Source organism: Leopardus geoffroyi, chromosome C1 (assembly GCF_018350155.1).
Source record: "Leopardus geoffroyi isolate Oge1 chromosome C1, O.geoffroyi_Oge1_pat1.0, whole genome shotgun sequence".
NCBI classification, from domain to species: Eukaryota; Metazoa; Chordata; class Mammalia; order Carnivora; family Felidae; genus Leopardus; species Leopardus geoffroyi.
In genome coordinates this window covers 46,196,417-46,216,845 of record NC_059328.1, presented here as the reverse complement: position 1 = coordinate 46,216,845, position 20,429 = coordinate 46,196,417, and the positions used below count along the sequence as shown (strand labels likewise).

General features: G+C 47.2%; 1 protein-coding gene across 1 annotated transcript in view; it reads right to left on the bottom strand.

The window, feature by feature from the left end:
* Positions 1-11,260: 11,260 nt before the first annotated feature.
* C8A (complement C8 alpha chain) overlaps positions 11,261-20,429 on the bottom strand; it is a 68,523-nt gene continuing 59,354 nt past the window's right edge. Inside the window, exons 9-11 of the mRNA XM_045477549.1 lie at positions 20,086-20,243; positions 15,552-15,774; positions 11,261-11,812 (exon numbers count right to left, since the gene is read on the bottom strand). Of these exons, the coding sequence (XP_045333505.1) occupies positions 11,661-11,812; positions 15,552-15,774; positions 20,086-20,243 (533 nt within the window). The 3' untranslated portion in view covers positions 11,261-11,660. The remainder of the gene's footprint in view (positions 11,813-15,551; positions 15,775-20,085; positions 20,244-20,429) is intronic.

The following is a 20,429-nucleotide window of genomic DNA, read 5'->3' as shown; positions in this document are numbered from 1 at the left end:
CACGTTGATTTGAACAAACAGCTCAACGTCAACTACACGTTGCTTAAGGGCTTAAGAATCTCGGTAATCCTCCCTTTGCTCATCTGTATAATTTTATCCCATTCACGTGTATTATCAGCCAGAAACTGTGTTAGCAGTTGTTCACACTGAAGTCCCACTGTGTGAGGGGCACATAGTAGGTACCCAATGATGAATCAGTGACTAGCTATTAAGTTTTTCCTCCCTTGAGGACTGCATGGTCTTATTCAGTGACAATAGCAGTGAATATGTATCGAATGATTACTGTGACAGCCTCGGTGCTCAGTGTGTTAATTCATTCCATCCTCATGACAGCCCTACGAGGTGGATGCTGTGTTAGCCCTATTCAGCAGCTGCAGAACTGAAGCTTAGAACAGTTAAGTGGCTTGTCTGGGGTTGCACAGTTAGGAAGTGGCAAAGCTGGGCTATGAACCTGGGCACTTGGGCTCCAGAGGTTTAGACTCTTAACTGTGATGCTCCCTTGCTCTCCGTACATGGGCATTTCTTGACGATGAATTTTTTTCCGAAATTAAATGTAGGAGAAAGTGGGATGTGTGTGTGTGTGCACACATGTGCGTGCCTGTGTTATTGAGTCTCCACCCCCTGCATCCCTCAGAGAGTGGATCCTGGTTCCTCAGCTCCCTTTGATGCTGAGCAAAGGAGAGGCAAGGCTGTGCATGTCAGAAGCAGAGTTCCGGGGCGGAGCTGAATTGCTGTGACATGAGCAGGTGCCTAGAGAAGGCCCTGAGCTGGAGAAAAGAGCAAGGGAAATTGATAACCGAATGAGAGACAGACAGAGGAATGCAGGTAGGAGATGGGGGGGGGGGGGGAGGGAGGGAAGGAAGGAAGAAAGGAAGGAAGGGAGGGTGGGAGGAAAGGAGGAAGGGGAGAGATATTATAGTGGCTAGGAGAGAGAACACGGAGACACATCAAGAAGTTCAAGTTAATGGCTCTGGGGCAGTGTGCAGCGTGAACCTTCCCTGACCTCTGTATGTTTCACTTTGCTCACTCATGATTTTGTGCAAATCCCATCTGGAGCATGGGGGGGAAGTTGCTTGAGGGCAGTCAATTGATCTTTAGGTTACTAAAAACCAGAATATTTGTATTGTTTAGATTGAGTCAAGTGATCATTTAGGCTCTATCGCTCTCATTCATTCCATCACATTAAAGCATCCGTTTGTATTTTGTTTACTCTTGGATGCTCCCTGTCTTTGCAGAACTGGGGCGGGGGGGGGGGGGGGGGCGCGTGGAGGGGCCGGAAATGGTTGAAGGTGAATTGGTTAATCCGACTCATTTTCAATCAGTTTGTTTCCGGCCACGTCATCTGCTTTGAGTTTGCCTCTGGGCTAGGCGTTGGGGCCTAAGACCTTCACACATTCATGACACCAAAGCATGGGTCAGCACCCACCAGTCGGGCCTGACCAGCTATCTGGAACTGAGTCAATGGAACAAACACCGGAAGGAGCCGATTCTTGGAAGGGGGTTGTTGTAGCAAGCGTGGTGATCCTGCCTTGCCCTCTCGCATCCCTGTGTCCCTGCAATTGAGCTGACGGCTCTGGGCCCTTGTTTGGCTTGATATTATTGCTTTACCGTCTGCTGTTATTTCAACAGGCTAATCCAATAACGTTTTATCTCTTTCATTATACCGAAGCTGTATAATTTTCTTGAGTTATAATCTATCTTCTTTTAAGATTCCCCAGAGACGGGAAAGAGTGGTTCTGTCTTTGGTTGATGGGAAACTCCCAGGAAGCCCACACTAGCACATTGAAGCCAGCACCGCCAAATTAAATTCTGAATCTCAATCACAGCCACCGCTTCTAATGGGAAATTTAAGTTGATTATGGAGATGACAGCCCAGGTTCACGTTTATTGCATTTAGCAGAAATTGTTTATCCTATTAAATATGGTCTTGAAGGAGAAACAATTGAATTTCGGAGCACCGGTGAATACCCAGGTGACGCCTAGGTACCGCTAAACTGTGTAATAATTATATTCTTATTCGTGGGCTGAACTTCCCCTCGTGACTCTTCTTGCAAACAAATGCATTTCGGAGGAGGCTGAAACCTAATGTAAGAATTAAACAAAATAAATGCAAACTGTGCTTTTGGCAAACCTTGGCTGCCATAGCCAACACGGACATACCTGTGAAGGAGGCACGAGATCCGTGGGGCCCAGACCGGGCAGGGTAGTTTGGCAGTGGTCCTGGAAGCTGGAACACAGCACAGTATACCTGGGTATGGGAGAGTTTTGCATCCGAGAACGTGAATCTCTGAAACGCTGGGAGCTTCGCCGAGCGCTAGATGTTGGGGCTGGTGGGGGCGGGGGAGGGGTGGCTCTCGGGCTCTGCTTCCTCTCTGTGTGACCTTGGGCTAATAACATAACTTCTGTGGGAATAATAATGATGATAATTATCTTAACAATAGTGATAATAATAATAGCTGCCAATTATAGAGAGCTGCTCAGTTTATGAAGTCTTTTAACCTACATTATCTCAGTTAATCTTTATCTGGGTTTGATGGGGTAGATATTAATATAATCATCAGGTGACAGGTAGAGAAAGCTTCAGAGGGAAACAGGATCCTTACCACGAATGGGCTGCCTGTGGAAATCAAGGTGGGTGGCTGAGGCTGGGACAAAGAGCATCTCCTGGCACAGAATCCAGAGGAGAATGCCATCTTTGTTTTAAAGAAGAGAACTTTGGGCTGTTCCCAGGCAGTTATTCGAAAAGCTCTCAGGAAAGAGTGAGCCTGCAGGAGAAAGCCCTTGGGACACCAGCCAGGACTCCCTGGGGACATTCTGATTAGCATCTTGAGGGGGAAAGATTTTGTTTTATGGACTAAAGATGTCCTTAATGACACCACGTCTACTTGCCAGCATGTCTAGGCTTTAAGGACATTGTGTTATAATTTACTCATTTACCGTCTCCTGTTCCTCCTCAAATACAATGTCCATGAAGGAGGGATGGTGCCTACTTTTCTTTTAGATCTCAAGAACCCAGTGCAGTGCCTGGCACAGCAGGCAAAAATAAATAATCATCGCATGAATTAATTAACCAACGAAAAGGAATGGGAGTGGGCCAGAACCTTCCTTGGCCAGTGAGAAACTTTCATGAATTAGTGACACGTAATGGTAGCCTCATGAAAGTTGGTACAGGGCATCCCTGGGATAACCCACATGGGAGTGGCTGGGGGAGGCACGTTCAGCCAGCTTTGTGGGCAGCGCTGCAAAAAAGATTGAAATGAAAGAGGCAGAGAAATAGTCAATGTCAGATGGGGGCTGCTGGGGCTCAGGTAGGGGTATTGGTGACACCCACTCGCGACCACCAGAGATCTCCGGGAAACCTTTACAGAGGAAGGGAGTGGGAAAGTCTGTAACCCTTGGTGGGGGCAAACCTGAGAAGCACATTTCCAGGTGGCTGTCCAAGCCAAGGCTCCAAAGGGTTAAAGGCCCGCGCCTCGTATGTGGCAGAGGCAGAAAATGAACAAAGAGTAACTAAAAAGAAAATACATTATCTTCTAGCATTCTGCCTCTACCTCATTTTTTTTCATCTATGGATTCGTTTGAAACCTAGAATGCCCACCTAAAGCCAGCAACACACTGGGGGCGCCCGGGTGGTTCAGTAGGTTAAGCGTCCTTCTCTTGATCTAGGCTCAGGTCATGATCTCATGGTTTGTGGGATTGAGTCCCATGTCGGACTCTGTGCTGACAGCACAGAGCCTGCTTGGGATTCTCTCTCATTCTCTCTGCCCCTCCTCTCTCTCTCTCTCTCTCTCTCTCTCTCTCTCTCTCTCTCTCTCTCCTCTCTCTCTCCCTTTCTCTCTTTCTCTCTCTCTTAAGAATAAATAAACGTAAAAGAAAAACAGTAACACATTGGCCTAGCATACCATACGTCTTTGAGATTCCCTGTTTAGCGAATGCTGTCGTGAAGTCAGATTTTTCTGTCTGGTGTTTTCCTCTTTGAGTCATCTTTCCATATTGAGGTGTTTGGAAATTCAGGGTTCACTGAGATACCCAGGGAAAGTCCCAACCTCGTAGGCGGAGATGGAAACACAGAGGAAGAGAAGCCGAGTAGTGTAGTTGTTAGAAGTGTGCACTCTGGTGCCATACTGCCTGCATTTGTGACATTGTCTGGCTCTGTGGCTTATTAGCTGTGTGGCTTTATGCAAGGCTTTGTGCAGTGCCTTCATTTCCTCATCTGTAAGATGGGGATGGTCACAGTAGCAAACCTTCTGGAGTTTGGGGAGCATATGTGAACGCCTGGACAAAGTCAGCACTCCATAGTTAGCTGTATCGTTAACATTGTTATTTCTGGGGATTCTCAAAACATCAACAAGAACAGTGGTTGGTTGGTTTGATTTTTAAAAGTAATTTAAGACTGTTTTAAAAATATTTTAGTGCTGGGGCGCCTGGGTGGCTCAGGCGGTTAAGCCTCCAACTTCGGCTCAGGTCACGATCTCGAGGTTTGTGAGTTCGAGCCCCGCGTCGGGCTCTGTGCTGACAGCTCGGAGCCTGGAGCCTGCTTTGGATTCTGTGTCTCCCTCCCTCTCTGCCCCTCTCCTGCCCATGCTCTGTCACTTTCCGTTTCAAAAAAAAAAAAAAAATCAAACGTTAAAAAAAATTTAAAAAAAATATTTTAGTGCTAAACCTACCATAAGCATGAGAACAAGAAAGACATAAAATAGCTTAGCTCCTAGGAGATGTCTTCATAAAGGACATGGAAGGCTTTTATAGCCCAAGCTCTGGGTTATTAAGGGGAAATGTAACAGCATAATAACTAATATTTGCAGAGGGCATTACCAGCTACAAAGAACTTTCACATACCTAATCCAGTTTAATCCTCTCAATGTCTGCAAGAGGAGGATGTATTATCTGCCTGACAGGTGGTGAGAAGGAGCCTCGGAGAGACTGAGCAATTTGCCTAAGACCACACAGCTCGAAAGTGGCCAAACCGCCCCAGTCCCAGGGCTGTGTCTGCGTCTCCCACTGCAGCGGAAGCAACGGCAGTGGCATCACATAGCAGGTGCCTGCCTGCCTGTCTGCTTGCATAGAAGAGGCAGAGAAAGGCCCGTGGTCTGGCATCCTCGCAGTGGAGAAGCAGCCCTGCCTTCCAAAGGGCTTCTGGGTGGCTCCCTCCGTGAAGCCTCTGACTCTTGCTTTCAGCTCGGGTCACGATCTCACAGTTCATGACTTCAAGCCCCGTGTCGTCTGCGCTGACAGTGTGGAGCCTGCTTGAGAATCTCCCTCTCCCTCTCTCTCTCTGCCTCTCCCCTGCTTTCTCTCTCTGTCTCTCTTTCAAACAACGCAAAACAAATTTCAAAAGAAAACAAAGGGCTTGCAGGCAGACAGACAGAGATGTAGGACCCAATGCCATCACTTCCCAGCTGAGTGATCCCGATCAAGTCACTTACCTCTCTGTGCCTCAGTGTCCTCATCAGAGTCTTGGGCCAGTCGTCTTGATGGCACAGTGTGAGGATTGAACGGCATGACATATGCAGAGGGGTTGTCGCCATCCCAAGTGCCTGGCACATGCTGGCTACTCAACTGCCTTTCCAATCTTGGGTGCAGAATGAACCAGCACTGCCTTCCATCTGCCTCTTCCCCCCCCCGCCTAGCATCTGTCTCTTTGGGGGCATATCGACCGCATTTTACAGAAAGGAAAAGGAGAAGGAATAGGGATTGCGTTTGCAGGGGGAAATTCTTGGAGGATTGTCAGAGGGAGTCGAGTGGCTGGTCTGACATTCACCTCCGGGCAGGAGCCCACTCCAGAGCCCAGGCACTGCCATTATCACTGGCTGCACCCACCCGTTATCTCACGTCTCCACCTTGCAACCCCAAGTGTTCCTTCATCCATCACTGGCCATTGTCTGGTACCCACTCCCCCTTCCCCCCACCACCTCCTGCCTGATGGACCTCCTTGTTAATAAGCCGGTGTGTTCGTATCCTGAAAACTATCTGATTCTGGTCCCTTTTATCCCAAACACCATCCATCCATCAACCGCTTGCTCTCTATGCTTGGTTAGGAAAATGGGAATGGGGGAGGGAGACAAATAATAGATAAAACTTCTTAGCTGCTATCTCTAAAGAAATAGAATGGATAAATAGATCCATCAGGCATGTATCATGCCACTGGACAGCGAAGTCCATTTGTTAAAAACTGGTTAGGCGAGAGGATTTATCTCACACTTTAAGCTGCTAATATAGAAGGGAAACATGTTTTCCTTTATCTCTCCCAGGGGAGGGAGAAACCCCAAGGCCACTAATGCAGAATTTTTAACTCGATTTGATGGGCTTTCCTTCACTAAAGTGGAAACGGTGGTCTCTCTCTCTGAAGTTTACCCAGCCTCGTGGGATGGTGTGGGCTCTCCCTTGATGCTCCAGGAAGCTTGCAGGATCTGGAAGTCCTGTGAAAATGTCTTCTACAGGGTTCTCTCTCACAAATTCCTGACACGACAGCACAGAGGGACCAGAGAGAGAACAGCATCCAACAAGCTTTTACTAGGAAGCTCCTATGTGTCCAGCACTAAGCTAGCCAGGTACAAGGGCTCCAAAGGTAAACATGAGTTTCCACCTGCCCTGCAACAATTCACTAGTGTGGGGAGACAGACGAGTAGGCTACAGTTATAGCCTGCAGAAAATGCTGGAATATAGAGCCATATGAAGGAGTAGCACCCAATGAAGTGTGGGCTAGTGGAAGAGGTCAGGGTTGAACCTAATCTCCACCCTGAGAGTACTGGCAAAGAACCAGGAGAAGAGGGAGCTGGCGGGCAGGGGGCTTCTGGGTAGTGTGTGCAAAGGCCTGGAGACGACAAAGAGCCTGGTCTGTTTGAGGAACTAAACTGGACATCATTCATTCAACAAATATTCGTTGACCCCCTATTAAGGCCAAATACTATTCTAGGCACTGGGGGTCTAGCCATAAAAAGGTTTGCATCGTAATGGAAGGAGGCATACCAAGAAAAATAGAAGACTAAATGAGTCTATTTAGTAGTAGTACTAAGTGCCATAAAATAAGAATAATAAATGAGGGTAAATGGCCCTTGGGGAGGAAATACTTCAGCAGAGACTTCAGTGAAACAAGGGCATGAGTCTTGGATGAGCTGATTTAGGGGATGAGCATTTTGGGCAGAGGGGATAGCAGATGCAAAGGTCCTGGGGCATGAGAGAGCTTGACATGTGTGAGGAACCACAAACAGGCTTTCATGGCTAGAGCAACATGATTGAGGGAAGGAGTGACTAGAAGGAAATGAAGTCAGAGAGCCAACAGTTAGACATATAGGGCTTTGTACATCCTGTTAGGGGCAATAGATTTTATTGAATGTTTATTTTTGAGAGAGAGAAAGAGAGAGAGCAAGTAGGGTAGGGGCAGAGAGAGAGGGAGATAAAGAGTCCGAAGCAGGCTCCAGGCTCCCAGCTGTCAGCACAGAGCCTGATGCAGGGCTCAAACCCACAAACTGCTAGATCATGACGTGAGCCCAAGTCATGACGTGAGCCCAAGTTCAATCCAGTTAACCAACTGAGCCACCCAGGTGCCCTGGGGCAATAGATTTTTAGTACAAGTGCCTCATAGAATCTGAAAAAGGAGTCCAAGATGGAGTGGTACATTGGCATCAGATAATAGAGAACCTTGTGAATCCAGTTAAAAACGCTTGAGCTATACAACAATGGCTGTGGGGTGTTGAACCACCAAGAACACTGGAAATGAGCTGAAAAGTGGCCATCTGTAGAAATTTCCCCAGGACCAAGCACCAGCTGCCTTCAGGAAAGGCTCAGTGAGCAAACCAAAGGTCTGATCTCAGCCGTCCCCAGCCTAAGAGGGACCAGCACTCAAACCAAGGAGCTGAGCAGTAATCACCACCCCCACCAACCCACCTCATGGGTTCCCATCCCCGTAGCTTTGTTGCATGCTATTTCCTCTGTGCTATTCTGCCCCATCTTGACCTTTCTTTCCTTGTCTAATCCACACTCACTTCCTAGGTTCCACTGGCCATCCTCTCCTCCTCTGGGCTGTCCTCTCTGCGCCCCCCCCCAGCTGGGCTAGCCCCCACAGCCCTCTGGATATCCTGCTGGCATCGGACCTATTGCCATTGCCGGCCTCCTGCACCCGACCAGCATTCTTGCAGGGCTGGGACCACATCTGATTCATTTCCGTGTCTCCAGCACCTGGCTCAGGCCTGGCACAAGAGCTCACCATGGTGCTTTGCCCATTTCCCAAGTGCAGGGGTAGCAGCCCTGAATGTCTTTATGGAAGAGAGGCATCCTTCCGCTAATGCACATCACATCCCCTTTTTACCATGGCTCCCGACAGCTTCCTTCTGCCATCTCTCATTTCTGCAGCGTGGTTTTTGAAGCCTACCCTTTCTCTCTGTCCATTATCTTCACCCTAAAGGCATACAGTTCAGAAGAGATTCATTGAGTCAACTCTTTAGATCTCCCTCTATCTCAAAGAAGAAAAAAAGCCCCTCCTTATTGCTTTTCATTCTGTCATTAATTTACTTTCCAAAGACACCTTGTCAGGCTGAAGATTATATCTTTAAGCCGTGTTTTTACATCCACTACCTATAAAGCCTTAGATTATAGGTCTCCTGAAAGGACCTGAGGTAGAATACATTTGATAAGCTTTATGCCCTTTGCTTGGCAAGAGTCAGGCATTCTTGAAGAGGGAAAGGCACTGATCTGGGGGAGGGTCGCTGCTTCTGAAACCGCCCCTGCCTTTGTATTGTGATTTCTGAAACTGCTAGGGATGCGGCATCCTCCGAGGAGCAAGGCAGAGGCTGGCCGTGGTTCTCTGGCTCTGGTGACCGAAGACAGCATTGCTCAGCTGGTGGTTTGGGCTCACATGTGATCCAGGCAGGTGCTCAATCCCTGTGTTGTCATCTCCCACCTAGATGCCCACATTTGCTCCCTAAGGAGCTTCTTTGCCTCTCCCCATGCCCCCGGCACCATCCTACAAGTCCTTGCCTTGTCTTACCAGTCCCTGGTAGACAGCATAGAGCAAAGGTGGGGGGCGTGGGCTTGATGTAGCACATTCAAATCTCGGCTGACCATGAGGCTCAGCCTTGCCAAGACTCAGTTTCCTTAGCAGTGAAATGGGACTCCTAAAACATATCTGAAGAGGTCCTGGATAAGGCTGAATGAGATAACAGAGATAAACCGTATATTGGCTGTCCTTTTATTATATGCCTGTTCCCATGAACATGTGATGAATCCTTGATGCTCAAGGATTCTCAGCCTTGACTACTTTCTTCTTTCTTTTGTTAATCGAAGTGGACTTGATAACAGCTTAAAAACTGCTGATGTCTGGCTCATGCCTCCAGACACTTGGATTTAATGGGTCTGGGGGTGCAGCCTCTGGACAGCAAGGTTTTTGAAACTCCCCAACTGAAAACTACAGCTTTCAGACCAACTTTGAATGTCCTCTTGTAAATTGCCCCCTCGCCCTCCATCAGGTGCTAGTGGGTAAGCACCGCTGCCCGGTAAGTAATGAATAGAAACTAATTACTAATGTAAATCAACTTTGAAAGAAAAAACAAATTCATGACAGGATGAGGAGCAGTAAAGGAGTTGTCTTCTTTTAGATGGAAGATCTGATGACTTTAGAAATGAAACTGCTAAACTATAAATTTTAATGAACACTGGTAACAATAGTAATAATAAGGGCGTTGCTAATAATTCCATATATGACAGGCACTGGGCTGGGGTTTTTAAAATTTTTTTAATGTTTGGGGCGCCTGGGTGGCGCAGTCGGTTGAGCGTCCGACTTCAGCCAGGTCACGATCTCGCGGTCCGTGAGTTCGAGCCCCGCGTCGGGCTCTGGCCTGATGGCTCAGAGCCTGGAGCCTGTTTCCGATTCTGTGTCTCCCTCTCTCTCTGCCCCTCCCCCGTTCATGCTCTGTCTCTCTCTGTCCCAAAAATAAATAAACGTTGAAAAAAAAAATACTTTTAAAATTTTTTTAATGTTTATTTATTTTTGAGAGAGAGAGAGAGCATGAGCAGGGGAGGGGCAGAGAGGGAAGGAGACACAGAATCTGAAACAGGGTCCAGGCTCCGAGCTGTCAGCATGGAGCCCAACGCGGGGCTTGAGCTCACGAACCATGAGATCGTGACCTGAGCCGAAGCTGGACGTTTAACTGACAGAGCCACCCCGGCACTGTGCTGTTTCATATGACATATTTATCTTCACTTTCTCCCCCATTCTCCATTCCCAACTCATGTGCACACACCCCCAAGGTTCTTTCTCACCTTCAAACTGTATTACAGGCTGAGCTTCTATCTTAAAGGCCTCTTCCTTCTTTGCCTCGTTCAGAAATCCTTCAAGGTCTGGGTCAAGCCCCATCCCATATGTAAAATACACACCAGGGAACATAAACCTCTGTCCCACCTGGCCTCCTTTGGCCCTTCCTTTGGCATTAACTCAACAATTAATTCTCTGTATCCCTAAAATCCCTTCTAATTGTTTCATGTATATGTCTTATTATTACCCTAAAGAGATCGAGGATTCTGAAAAGATAGAGAGCACTAGGATATATCAATCAACAGATGTTTTTTGTCCCTACTGGAAATGCAGATTCCACTGCCAAAGAGCTACCCATCTCTAGGAGAAACTTAGAGGTAAACAGAAAAGCCTGTTCAACACAACATATTCTCTATTTGAGACATGACTAGAGTATGATGGGGATACTGAGGCAGGCTGGTGTGATTGGCTTTCCTGCAGGTGGTCAGGGAAGGTGCGCTGATCAGCATTTTTTGGCTCCACTCTCCAGTCTGGGGTGCTCACCCATAGGAACCACATTTTTGAACTGACTCTTGAGTTCAGTCCCTCCCCTCATCCTTGTTAGGTCTCCCCCAATTCAAGGAACAGCGTTGGCCTCTGGGGATGCATTGCTGATCCAAACAAACCTAATCCCTGCCCTCACAATTAGCATCTCGGGGGAGACAGATCATAAATAGTCACAGGAGATATGGCAGCCAGTATACAGTTATTAATTGTGAAAAACACCATGAAGGAAAAGGATAGAGTGCCCTGAGAAGATAACTGGGGGAAACGTGTTATTTGTGGTAAGAACCTGAACAGAAGAGATTAATTGAGGGAATGAAAGAAAATAATGTTGAACCCAGATCAAGGAAAATTGACGGAACTCAAGTCAGTCTTCATTTTTTTTTCTCATTATTTCAGTGTATCTGCTGCTTCTACCAACTAGTAATGGTTCTGTGAATGAACAAATATTGTGATCAAAGAACTGAGACCATTCTCATCATACTTTGTTTTATTGGCCATTGATCTGCTTGCCTCCTACTTCTAACATCCTATAAGTCCCTCTAAGGCATGGATTGAAATCTCTCTGTCCCCCCCCCCCCACCTCCTCTCTCTCTCTCTCTCTCTCTCTCTCTCTCTCTCAGATGATCTGAAGTGCTGTGAGCAGGACTGAGGCCCTAGTTGACATTCAGTGCCCAGTTGTTGAATGACTGCATCTTGTGGGTAATAGGACAGTTAGTTGTAGGCGGCACAGGCTGCTCCTACTCCTGGAAGTTGGCGGGACAAAGAAAAAGTCCACGCTGATTTGCATTTCCCCTCAGCTGAAAGAAGTCTTTTTCCAGTGGTCAATGCAGGGGGTGCCATCCGCTGCATCTGTGCCCAGAGGCCCTCAGCAAGCCTGGGTCTGCACTTTCCACCCTGGACAGGAGTTGCCTCCATTCTGGGGTGCAGGGTTATTGCACTCTCTCCTCCTTTCCTGGGTGCCCGCTCTGCAAGCAGACCAGGAGCTCCAGCAGCTCCAGCGACCATCCGCCTTGACTCCTGCACAGATAATTTCCCAGGGGAGGAGGAGGTTAGCATACAAGAAGCAGCTCGGATTATAAGGAGGGAGGCCCATCCCGTTGCCCAAGAGTGGTCTGCAATCTCTCCTTGGGGAAATGCCTGGCGTAGCCAACCAAGACCTCTGTGCTCACCGCCTTGCACTTAATTTGAAACTCTGGATGGAGGGAGAGCCTCTTCTGAGAGCCCATCTCATGAAATTGGAATCCACAGTTGCATGGAAGATAGATAGCAGAGTGAAGCAGGAAGACACGTTCCTCCGGAAGAATGACACGGAGCCACTGGAGGGTGTGAAGAGCAGGGAGCACAGCCCAGCCAAGGATTCACAGACAAGGGCCAGCCTGACAGCCCTCTGGAGGGGCTCGAGGGCTTCTGACTGAGGGTCTGCAAATCAGAGCCCCTCAGACCCTGATGCTGGGGCCACGGTGGGTGACAGGGTCTGCACAGAGCATCAGAACACAGGCACTGATCAAGGGTTGCCTCTGGAAGTCCAGCTCATGCAAAATCCCCTGGCCTGGGGCTGCTGCCTCCTACTGGCTCCGGGTCTTTGGGCAGACCCTCTCTCAGCCTGAGTTTTCACCTCTGTAAATGAAAACGATGGACTAATCCACTGGTGTTTTTCCATCATTTTTTTCATTCCTGTGTTTTTTTTCCCTTAAAGGAAATCTTATGTGAGCCCCAATATGACCACCAGATGAAAGTAGAGCTGATTTATTTGAAGCTGGGGTGTCTATCTGGCTTGCCCTGCTCCCCCGGGGCAGCCCCTAAGACTCCAAGTTTCCTCAGATCCCAGTGTGAATATCATTGGCTTAGATTATCTTTGGGCCCCTTCCAGCTCTGTAATTATACTCCCCGGTGGGACAGCCACAGCAGGCTTCTCTGTCTCTGTTTTTCCCACCTCTGTGACTTGGTCTTCACAGGAAAAGGTTTGCTGGGAAAATACTTAGGGACCAACGTCAGTGGGTTCCCATGGGGGCTGACTTCCCACTCTTAGATTTCCTTACCAAATTAGTCTTTGTCAGGCTGAACGTTCAGTCTGATGTCCCCAAGGCTACCTGATGTCCACACTGTGCTTGTGACAAGGTCAGTGGGGTACCTGTGAACTGCCTGCAATTGACTGAATGTAATATTGTAGGTTAAATGGGCTCTGAGGAGGAGGGTCCATCCTCTGGGTCCTGCCACCACCCCCAGATCATTGGCATCATGCCCCCTTTCTCCGGTGCCCATTGTCTGTACATATGACTCAGCATGGCCACAACTAAGCCTGGCATTGGACCATTGAAGAGGCACATCTAGGTAATCCACACTCCCTGTCTCTCTACCTCTGTAATATTGGACAGGGATGCAAGGGATCCAAATGAGTCATTCGTTTGGGGGCCCATGCTGTAATTGTGATTACCCAGGCAGGACTCACGTTTGGCCCTTTAAGCCAGGTCAGGCTGATAACCATGAACACATCTTCCCTCCCCGCTCTCCAAGATAATAGTCAATATAATCATCTCAGACTCTCTGCCCTCATTTCTGAAACTTCTTGACTCTTAGTATATACATCAGTAGAATGTAACAGTTAAGAGCTTGTGTCCTAGGGTGGGTCCAAACCCCTAGATCCAAATCCTGGTTCTGACACTCCCCAGCTGGGTGACTTTGAGCAAAGTATGTTACCTTCCTCCTACCCCAATTCCTCATCTGTAAATTGGGGCTAATAATGGTACTTCTAACATTCTTTGGGAGGAAGAGATGAATTCATGCCCATGACGTGTTGAGATAGTGTCTGGCAAAGAATAAGGGTTAGTTACTCTTCCTGTTCACTGACCTTTGGTCCCCTGGAAAAGCTGCCTAGCCAATGGGGCAAATGAGGGTTGAAACCCAGTCCACACTCTGCTTGAAAAGTCAAGAATTCCTTGGGCCCTGGAGCTCGTCCGTATCAGCCCTAAGAAGTTTCTCTCTTTCTCCCAATTTACCCACCTATCGGGGAGTGCCTTTTTTCAGTTTACGGAAGGAAACTGTGCCTGTCTTTGCCCTGGTAACTAGTCTACTTGTTTTCTATTCCCTGCATCCTCCTTCATAAAGACCCTGGAATTCACTCACCATATTGGCTCACCCCTGTCACAATTCCTCCTGCAGGATACAAAGAAGCTTGCCAAGATTTAATTTGTGCTCCCTTCAGCAGTAGAAGAGGGATTTAGAGAAGACACCAAACCAAGATAGATCCTCTGCCAGTGGAGTGATCTCCTCCTCTTATTTATAATCATAGAGCCTGCCTCATGTTAGCTAGTTTAACATCAACGCAACCTGTGATGAAGGTACTGCTCTTATCCCTCGTTTTATGGGGAATTCTCACATGAAAATTGGCAACATTGGCCTTCAAAGGCCTCTCTGCCACCAGAGCTCTGCCGTCCTGCTTCCCTTGAGAACTACTCCACCAATGAGGTGATTATAACCCACCATCAGCTCATTTTTACAACCAGGCTCCTACCCCACCTACCATGGGCATCAACGGTTTGGGTTAAGAGTAGTGCTACCGTAGATGTACCCATCCAGACTTTCTTTTTTTTCTCCTTTTCTTCGCATCATCTTCATTGCAGTTGCCAACTGAGGTTGATTTATACATTGATTTGGTAGCCCATGTGTTTTGGCCATCATTCCATGTGTAATATAAGTAGTTTTGTATGTGCAGAAAATTGAAAGCGTGGGGATTTGAGCATGTATAGAGATTCTTGAAGCTTAAAGGAAACTCAAGCAAGAAAGATGAACCCCAGAAAAAAGAAATGGCTAACCAGTGTCCCACAGTAAGTTAGTGAAGTAGTTGGGGCTCATATCCAGGTCCTCAGACTTCTTATCTTTAAGGGATATGGATTTCTCATCCTTGTTTCAGAGCCTTCTTCCCTGGTACCAGTGAGTTCATGCTGTGCGACTATACACTTAAATCTTACCTGCCACAACCCTTTTGTTTGTAGTCATAGCTCCTTGCACTGTAATGACAGTGAGTAAACTCTTGTAGTTGACCCCCAAAGATGTGCTCAAGTCCAAACACCCATTACCTTGTAAGCACAACCTTATTTGCAGGTAGGGTCTTGGCAGATTAAGTCAAGTTAAAATGAGATCCCAATGGATTAGGGTGGGTCCTAATCCAATGACTAGTTTTCTTAGAAGAAAAGAAAACAGATGTAGAGTAGAGAACACCACGTGAAGGCACGCAGAGATTGGAATGACACATCCACAAGCCAAGGAATGCCAGGGATTACCAGCAACTGTCAGAGGCTAGGAGAAAGGCATAGAACAGATCACTTCAGAGCCTCCAGAAGAAACCAACCTGGTCAATACACCTGAATTCTGGACTTCTAACTTCCAGAAGTGTGGGACAACAAATTTCTGTTGCTTTAAGCCCCCCAGCTTGTGGTAATATGTTGTAGCAACCCTAGGAAACTGATATATCCCTCCTGAAATGAATTGTCCTGTCCATGTACACCTTGGCAAAACAAAACAAAATAAACAAATGAAAATAGTTCTCATCCGAGAGAGGGTCTTGATAGCTGGGAGAAAGCGTAAGAAGCATTGAAGGGGGAAGGAGGAGTCGCCCATAAAGCGCAGAGTGCTGTAGCCAGAGTAGTGGGCAAGAGGACACACAAAGGGGGGTGCTGGGAACCCCAACAGTCCTTTCTGCACTGGCGCCTCTGAGCTACGTCAGGCTTGAATCTGAGTGAGGGTACGTGGGTCTTACCCTTCTGCTCCATTTGCTCACAGGCAAGGCCCCGGCGACCCAGTGGGCACTGGCACTCACAGCTGGTGCCCTTGAGGATGGGCTCCCCATTGTTGAAGCAGGGTCCACAGCGGCAGGCATTGAATTCCATCAGGTACTGGTCCAAGGCCCGGCGCAGGTTCTGGCGCTTGGCCTCCAGGGGCCCCAGGTTTGTATGCCGCAGCACCTCGTGGATGGGCTGCATCTATGGGTTCAAAAAAAATAGAGAGCCCTTCCCTGGGCTTCCAGCTTCCCAGAGCCCACAAACTGGCCGTCAGGCCTTCCCAGGCCTGCTCCATGCGAGGCACAGACCTAGAACTCTATCTCACTGCATTGGACCCTCACAGCCACTCTGCAAAGCAGGTACTAAACTCCAGAGACCCTGAGTGTTCGAGGGACTAGCTCAGGATCACCCAATTAAGTGCAAGAGCCATTCTGAACATGGGCCTCCTTAACTCTAAAACCTGTGCCCCCCCCACCCCCCCAGAAGAAGAAGAGAACTCAGCAGCTATCTGCACCAACTCATCGCCCCCCCCCCCAGCACTTTTAAAGGAAGCAGGAAGAGTGTAAAGTATTATGTGTGTTTAGCGTGTGTTTGGTTTGGTTTGGTTTTGGTTTTTAATCCGTAACCTCCAAAGCAGGAATTATTAAAGTCCTTGATAGGTAGTTGGCAGTGCAGAATACTTCTCACACTGGTATGAGTGTGATGGTTGTATGTGGGGGGTGGGGGGTAGAGGTCCTTGGCGTCTGGGGCCACCTATTCCAGGAATGACTACAGGCCAGGGTTTCTCAACCTCAGCACTACTGCATTTCCAGCTGGATAATTCTTTGTTGGCAGAGGAGGGCTGTCCTGTGGGTTGTAGGATGTTCCGAAGTGTCTCTGGCCTCTACCCATTAGATGCCGGTCATAACTTTAGGTTGTGAAAATCAAAACTGTCTGCTGACATCACCAAATATCCCCTGGGGGGCAAAATCGACCCCTGGCTGGGAAGTAGTGGATGGAGGTGAGAGCCCTGAATCTGGAGACAGAAAATCTGTCTTCGGATCTTGGCTCCACTGGTTCCAGGCTATGTGATCTGTCAGGTGACACAGGGAGCCTGCCTTCTTTGCCTCTACAATGAGAACAGTGCTCTTGCCTTCCAGATTTACTGTGACGATGAAAGCTGGTAGACTGGAAAAGCCTGTCGCGGAGTACAAGTTCAATAAATGCTGCTCACACCCTCATTATGCAGCCTAGAACTCTTTTCTAAGCCTGAGCCCCATTATCTATGAAATGGGAATAATAACCTTCTTCCTAGAATTCTTATGAAGATCTAAAGAAATAATGAATGAGAGATGCCATCATGAAAGGGAAGAACAATATAAAGTAAAGCACCGTTTTGATTAGTTAGATGGGATGATAGGGGGATAAAAGCTGAAATTTTTCAAATTGCATGTACCTATGGTGGTCGTCAGCATGCTTTTAAGGCTATATATTTTAACACACAGTCAAAAAGTGAGAGCTCCTTTACAGATCTCTCATTTTATAGGACAGTAACCTGAGGCCCCGAGAGAGGAGCGATTTGCCAAGGTCGCAGGGCAATTCAGAGGTAGGGACTGAGCCACACTGGGGCAATCTCCCTCCTCCAGAATCAAAAGTCAATGGAGGGCACTCACAGTGGCCTCGAATGGGTTCCTGGAAATGTGTACAGAAAGATCTGTGACAAACAGACCTTGGCTTGTGGTCACAGGCCGCAGCTGAGGTCACCAGGCTGGTCATGTCAGGACTGGCTGGGCGGCCAGCCAAGGGCAGGCGACCACTTACTGGAAGTTCAGAAAGTTCGGCCCCATTGTTAGGAAGTGTGTGCAGAATGGGCCGCCCTGTGGCCCTAGTTAAAGATGACTCTTAATTTCAGGGAAGGTTAGGACCATTGGGCCACTTCCCTGTGACCTTCCAGCAGGACTCAGCACTCAGCCCCCCATCTCTCACTTCTCAATCCCAGACGCTTCAGGGAGAGGAAAGGGACTCCTTGGGAAGGGCAGGTGGGGACTGAAAGAAGGGAAGAAGGGTGGATAAAAAGAATCTTTGAGCTTGGAAAGATATTGGCCATGATCTTCTTCCCATTTTATAGGTAAAACAGATTCCGAGAAGGCAAGTGGTGTGATATTAGCAACATGATGTAACATAACACATAATAATATGTAACATAGCATCATAACATAACATAATTCCCATATTCACTCAATCTCAGTACCTGCCATAAATAATCACCGCTAAGCTACCATGGGGATATGCAAATAAGACACTGTCTCCTCTCTGAGCATCAGGTTCCAAATAATCCCCTGGCTAACCTCCTTATCTGTAGTCTGTCTCTCTCTCTTCCCAGCCCTTCAGTTCATTCTTCATGTATCTGTAAGCATCCTGTTTTTAAAATACAGCTCAGGGCACTGGGGTGGCTTAGTCAGTTAAGCATCCAACTTCCGCTCAAGCCATGATCTTGTGGTTCTTGAGTTCAGGCCCCACATCAGGCTCTGTGCTAACAGCTCAGAGCCTGGAGCCTGCTTTGGATTCTGTGTCTCCCTCTCTCTCTGCCGCTCCCCCACTCATGCTCTCTCTCTTTTCTTTCAAAAGTAAACACACAATAAAAATATAAGTAAAATATATAAAATATAGCTTTAGCGTTGTCACCTCCCTGCTCCACAACCTACCAGCTCCTTAATGCATCAAATCCAAACTTCTCAGGGCCAAAATGTGTTGTGAAGAGATTGTGAATGTTAGAGTCTGTGGGACAGAGCTCAAGTTGGTCTCTGCCATTTACCAGCTATGAGATTTGGCCAGCTTACTTAGCTTCCATCAGCTGTTTCTTCAACTGTCATTCACTAAATACCCACTACTCTCTCCCTAACCTTGTGATGTAATATGTTATTATCTCCATGTTATAGACCAGGAAACTAGGGCTCAGAAAATGAAGTAACTTGTCTAAGGCTATACACTGAAAAGGTGGCTGAGCCATGATCCAACTTGTATCTTTCTCATCCCAAACCTAGGCTCTCTTTCCCCAAGATGGTATTCGGTCTTCTCTAAATCATTAACATCAGACTTCCCCTTGGGAGCTTTGTTCAAGGCAAACACAAAGTTCACCTCTTGTCCGTGAAAGTTTATATATTGCTCCTGATATCAATTTTACACTTTTTGACCAAATGACTAATAGCTTGATGATAGCAATTTTCAGACCCTATATGAATTACAGGTGCGTGAAAATGGTCCCTTACTTATTGGAGAAGAAATGAGATCAGGGTTAATCCATCTGACCTCTTTCTTCATAGACAGCAGGGTGTTATAATAGACTTTTAGGTTCAACTGTTGGTATATATTTTAAGAAGAGAAATGTATCCATACCCGGGATTTTAAATATATGTAGAAAATGGACAAGAGTCAAGAGAAAATGGGCGAGAAAGTAATCATAAAAACCCAAAATACAACTCTTTTCTTAATGGACTATCCTTGCGTATGAATAGAAATGGTTTGACAACTGGTAGACCGATCCATTTCCTTTGCAACTTGAATACAATTTTACTGCCTTTCTGAAGTTAATGATTTAAGGCAGGGTTTCTCAACTTCAGCGCCATTGATGTTTGAAGTCAGATATTTCTTTCTTATGGGGGCTGTCTGTGCATTGTGAGGTGTTTAGCAGCATCCATGGTCCCTAGGCACTAGATGCCAGTGGCACCTTCTAGCTGTGACCACTGAAACTGTCTCCAGACACCGCCAAATTTCCTTTGGGGAGCAAAATCGCCCCCCATGGTTGAGAACCATGGCTTTAAGGAAGGTGCTAGGGTAGAGGGATGTGAGAAACTGGTCATGAAGTCCAAAGGTCTGAGATCAAGTATTGCTACTTATGAGCTTTGTGACTATAAATGGATCACTAGTTCTTTGGAGCCTCAGTTTCCTAATCTTTTAAATAGTGAGACTCACCTCTGGACCAGAGGTTCATTGTGATAAAGGGATGAGATCACTGGGAGCAAGGGTAGCAAATACAGCTTGGTACCACAGCTTGTTCTTGTATGGCCTTTGAGCTGAGAATGGTTATTACATATGTAAAAGTTTGTAAAAAAGAAGGAGAAGAATTTGTATGAGAGTTTGTCTGTGGCCCACACAGCCTAAAACATTTACTATCAGCTCCTTCCCAGAAAAAATTTGCCAACCCTCGACTGAACGAATGTGACTTTAAAGTCTTTTCTGTATAAATGAAAGTTCTTATTTTTAATGTGGCCTAATTCTGAAGAAATTCTGGGACCACTAGTGTAAAACTAGGCTCTGCCCAGATATTAAGCTTCTGCTCCCGGAGGTCGTGTGGCCTGGGTTTAAAGTCACAGGCTCCCTGTAGTCAGGCGGCGGGAAGGCCGCCAGATCAGTGTCCCGTTACATTTAATCTTGTTCTTTGATGGGCTCATAATAAGAAATATGAAATGATCTGGTCTGCTTCACTTTCATTCCTCATGGACGTAGAGTTTCTTCAAGTGCGAAAAGACTTACCTCAAAATCAATAACAACAGGATTATACTTTAATGACCTCCCCCAGGAACGATACGTAATGGTGCTCCCGTTTTGAGTCAAGCCACCGCCCCAGCCAGAATTGCCACCTCGCACTCGAGAAATGATGTCTTCCACGGCCATGGCCAGCCTGTCTTTGTCTGCCAGCAAGAAGATAAGTGCATTAGTTCAGTTTCCAAAAAGCCAAAGGACTGGTTGGCAAGCTCCACTGATGAGATTTGGGACAGTTTATGTGCTCCCCTTACAGCTGTCTCCCGTTCTTCCACCTTGCTCAGTGAACTAGCAGGACAACCAGAAGGGAAGGACCAAGACCTAGAACTAGACCC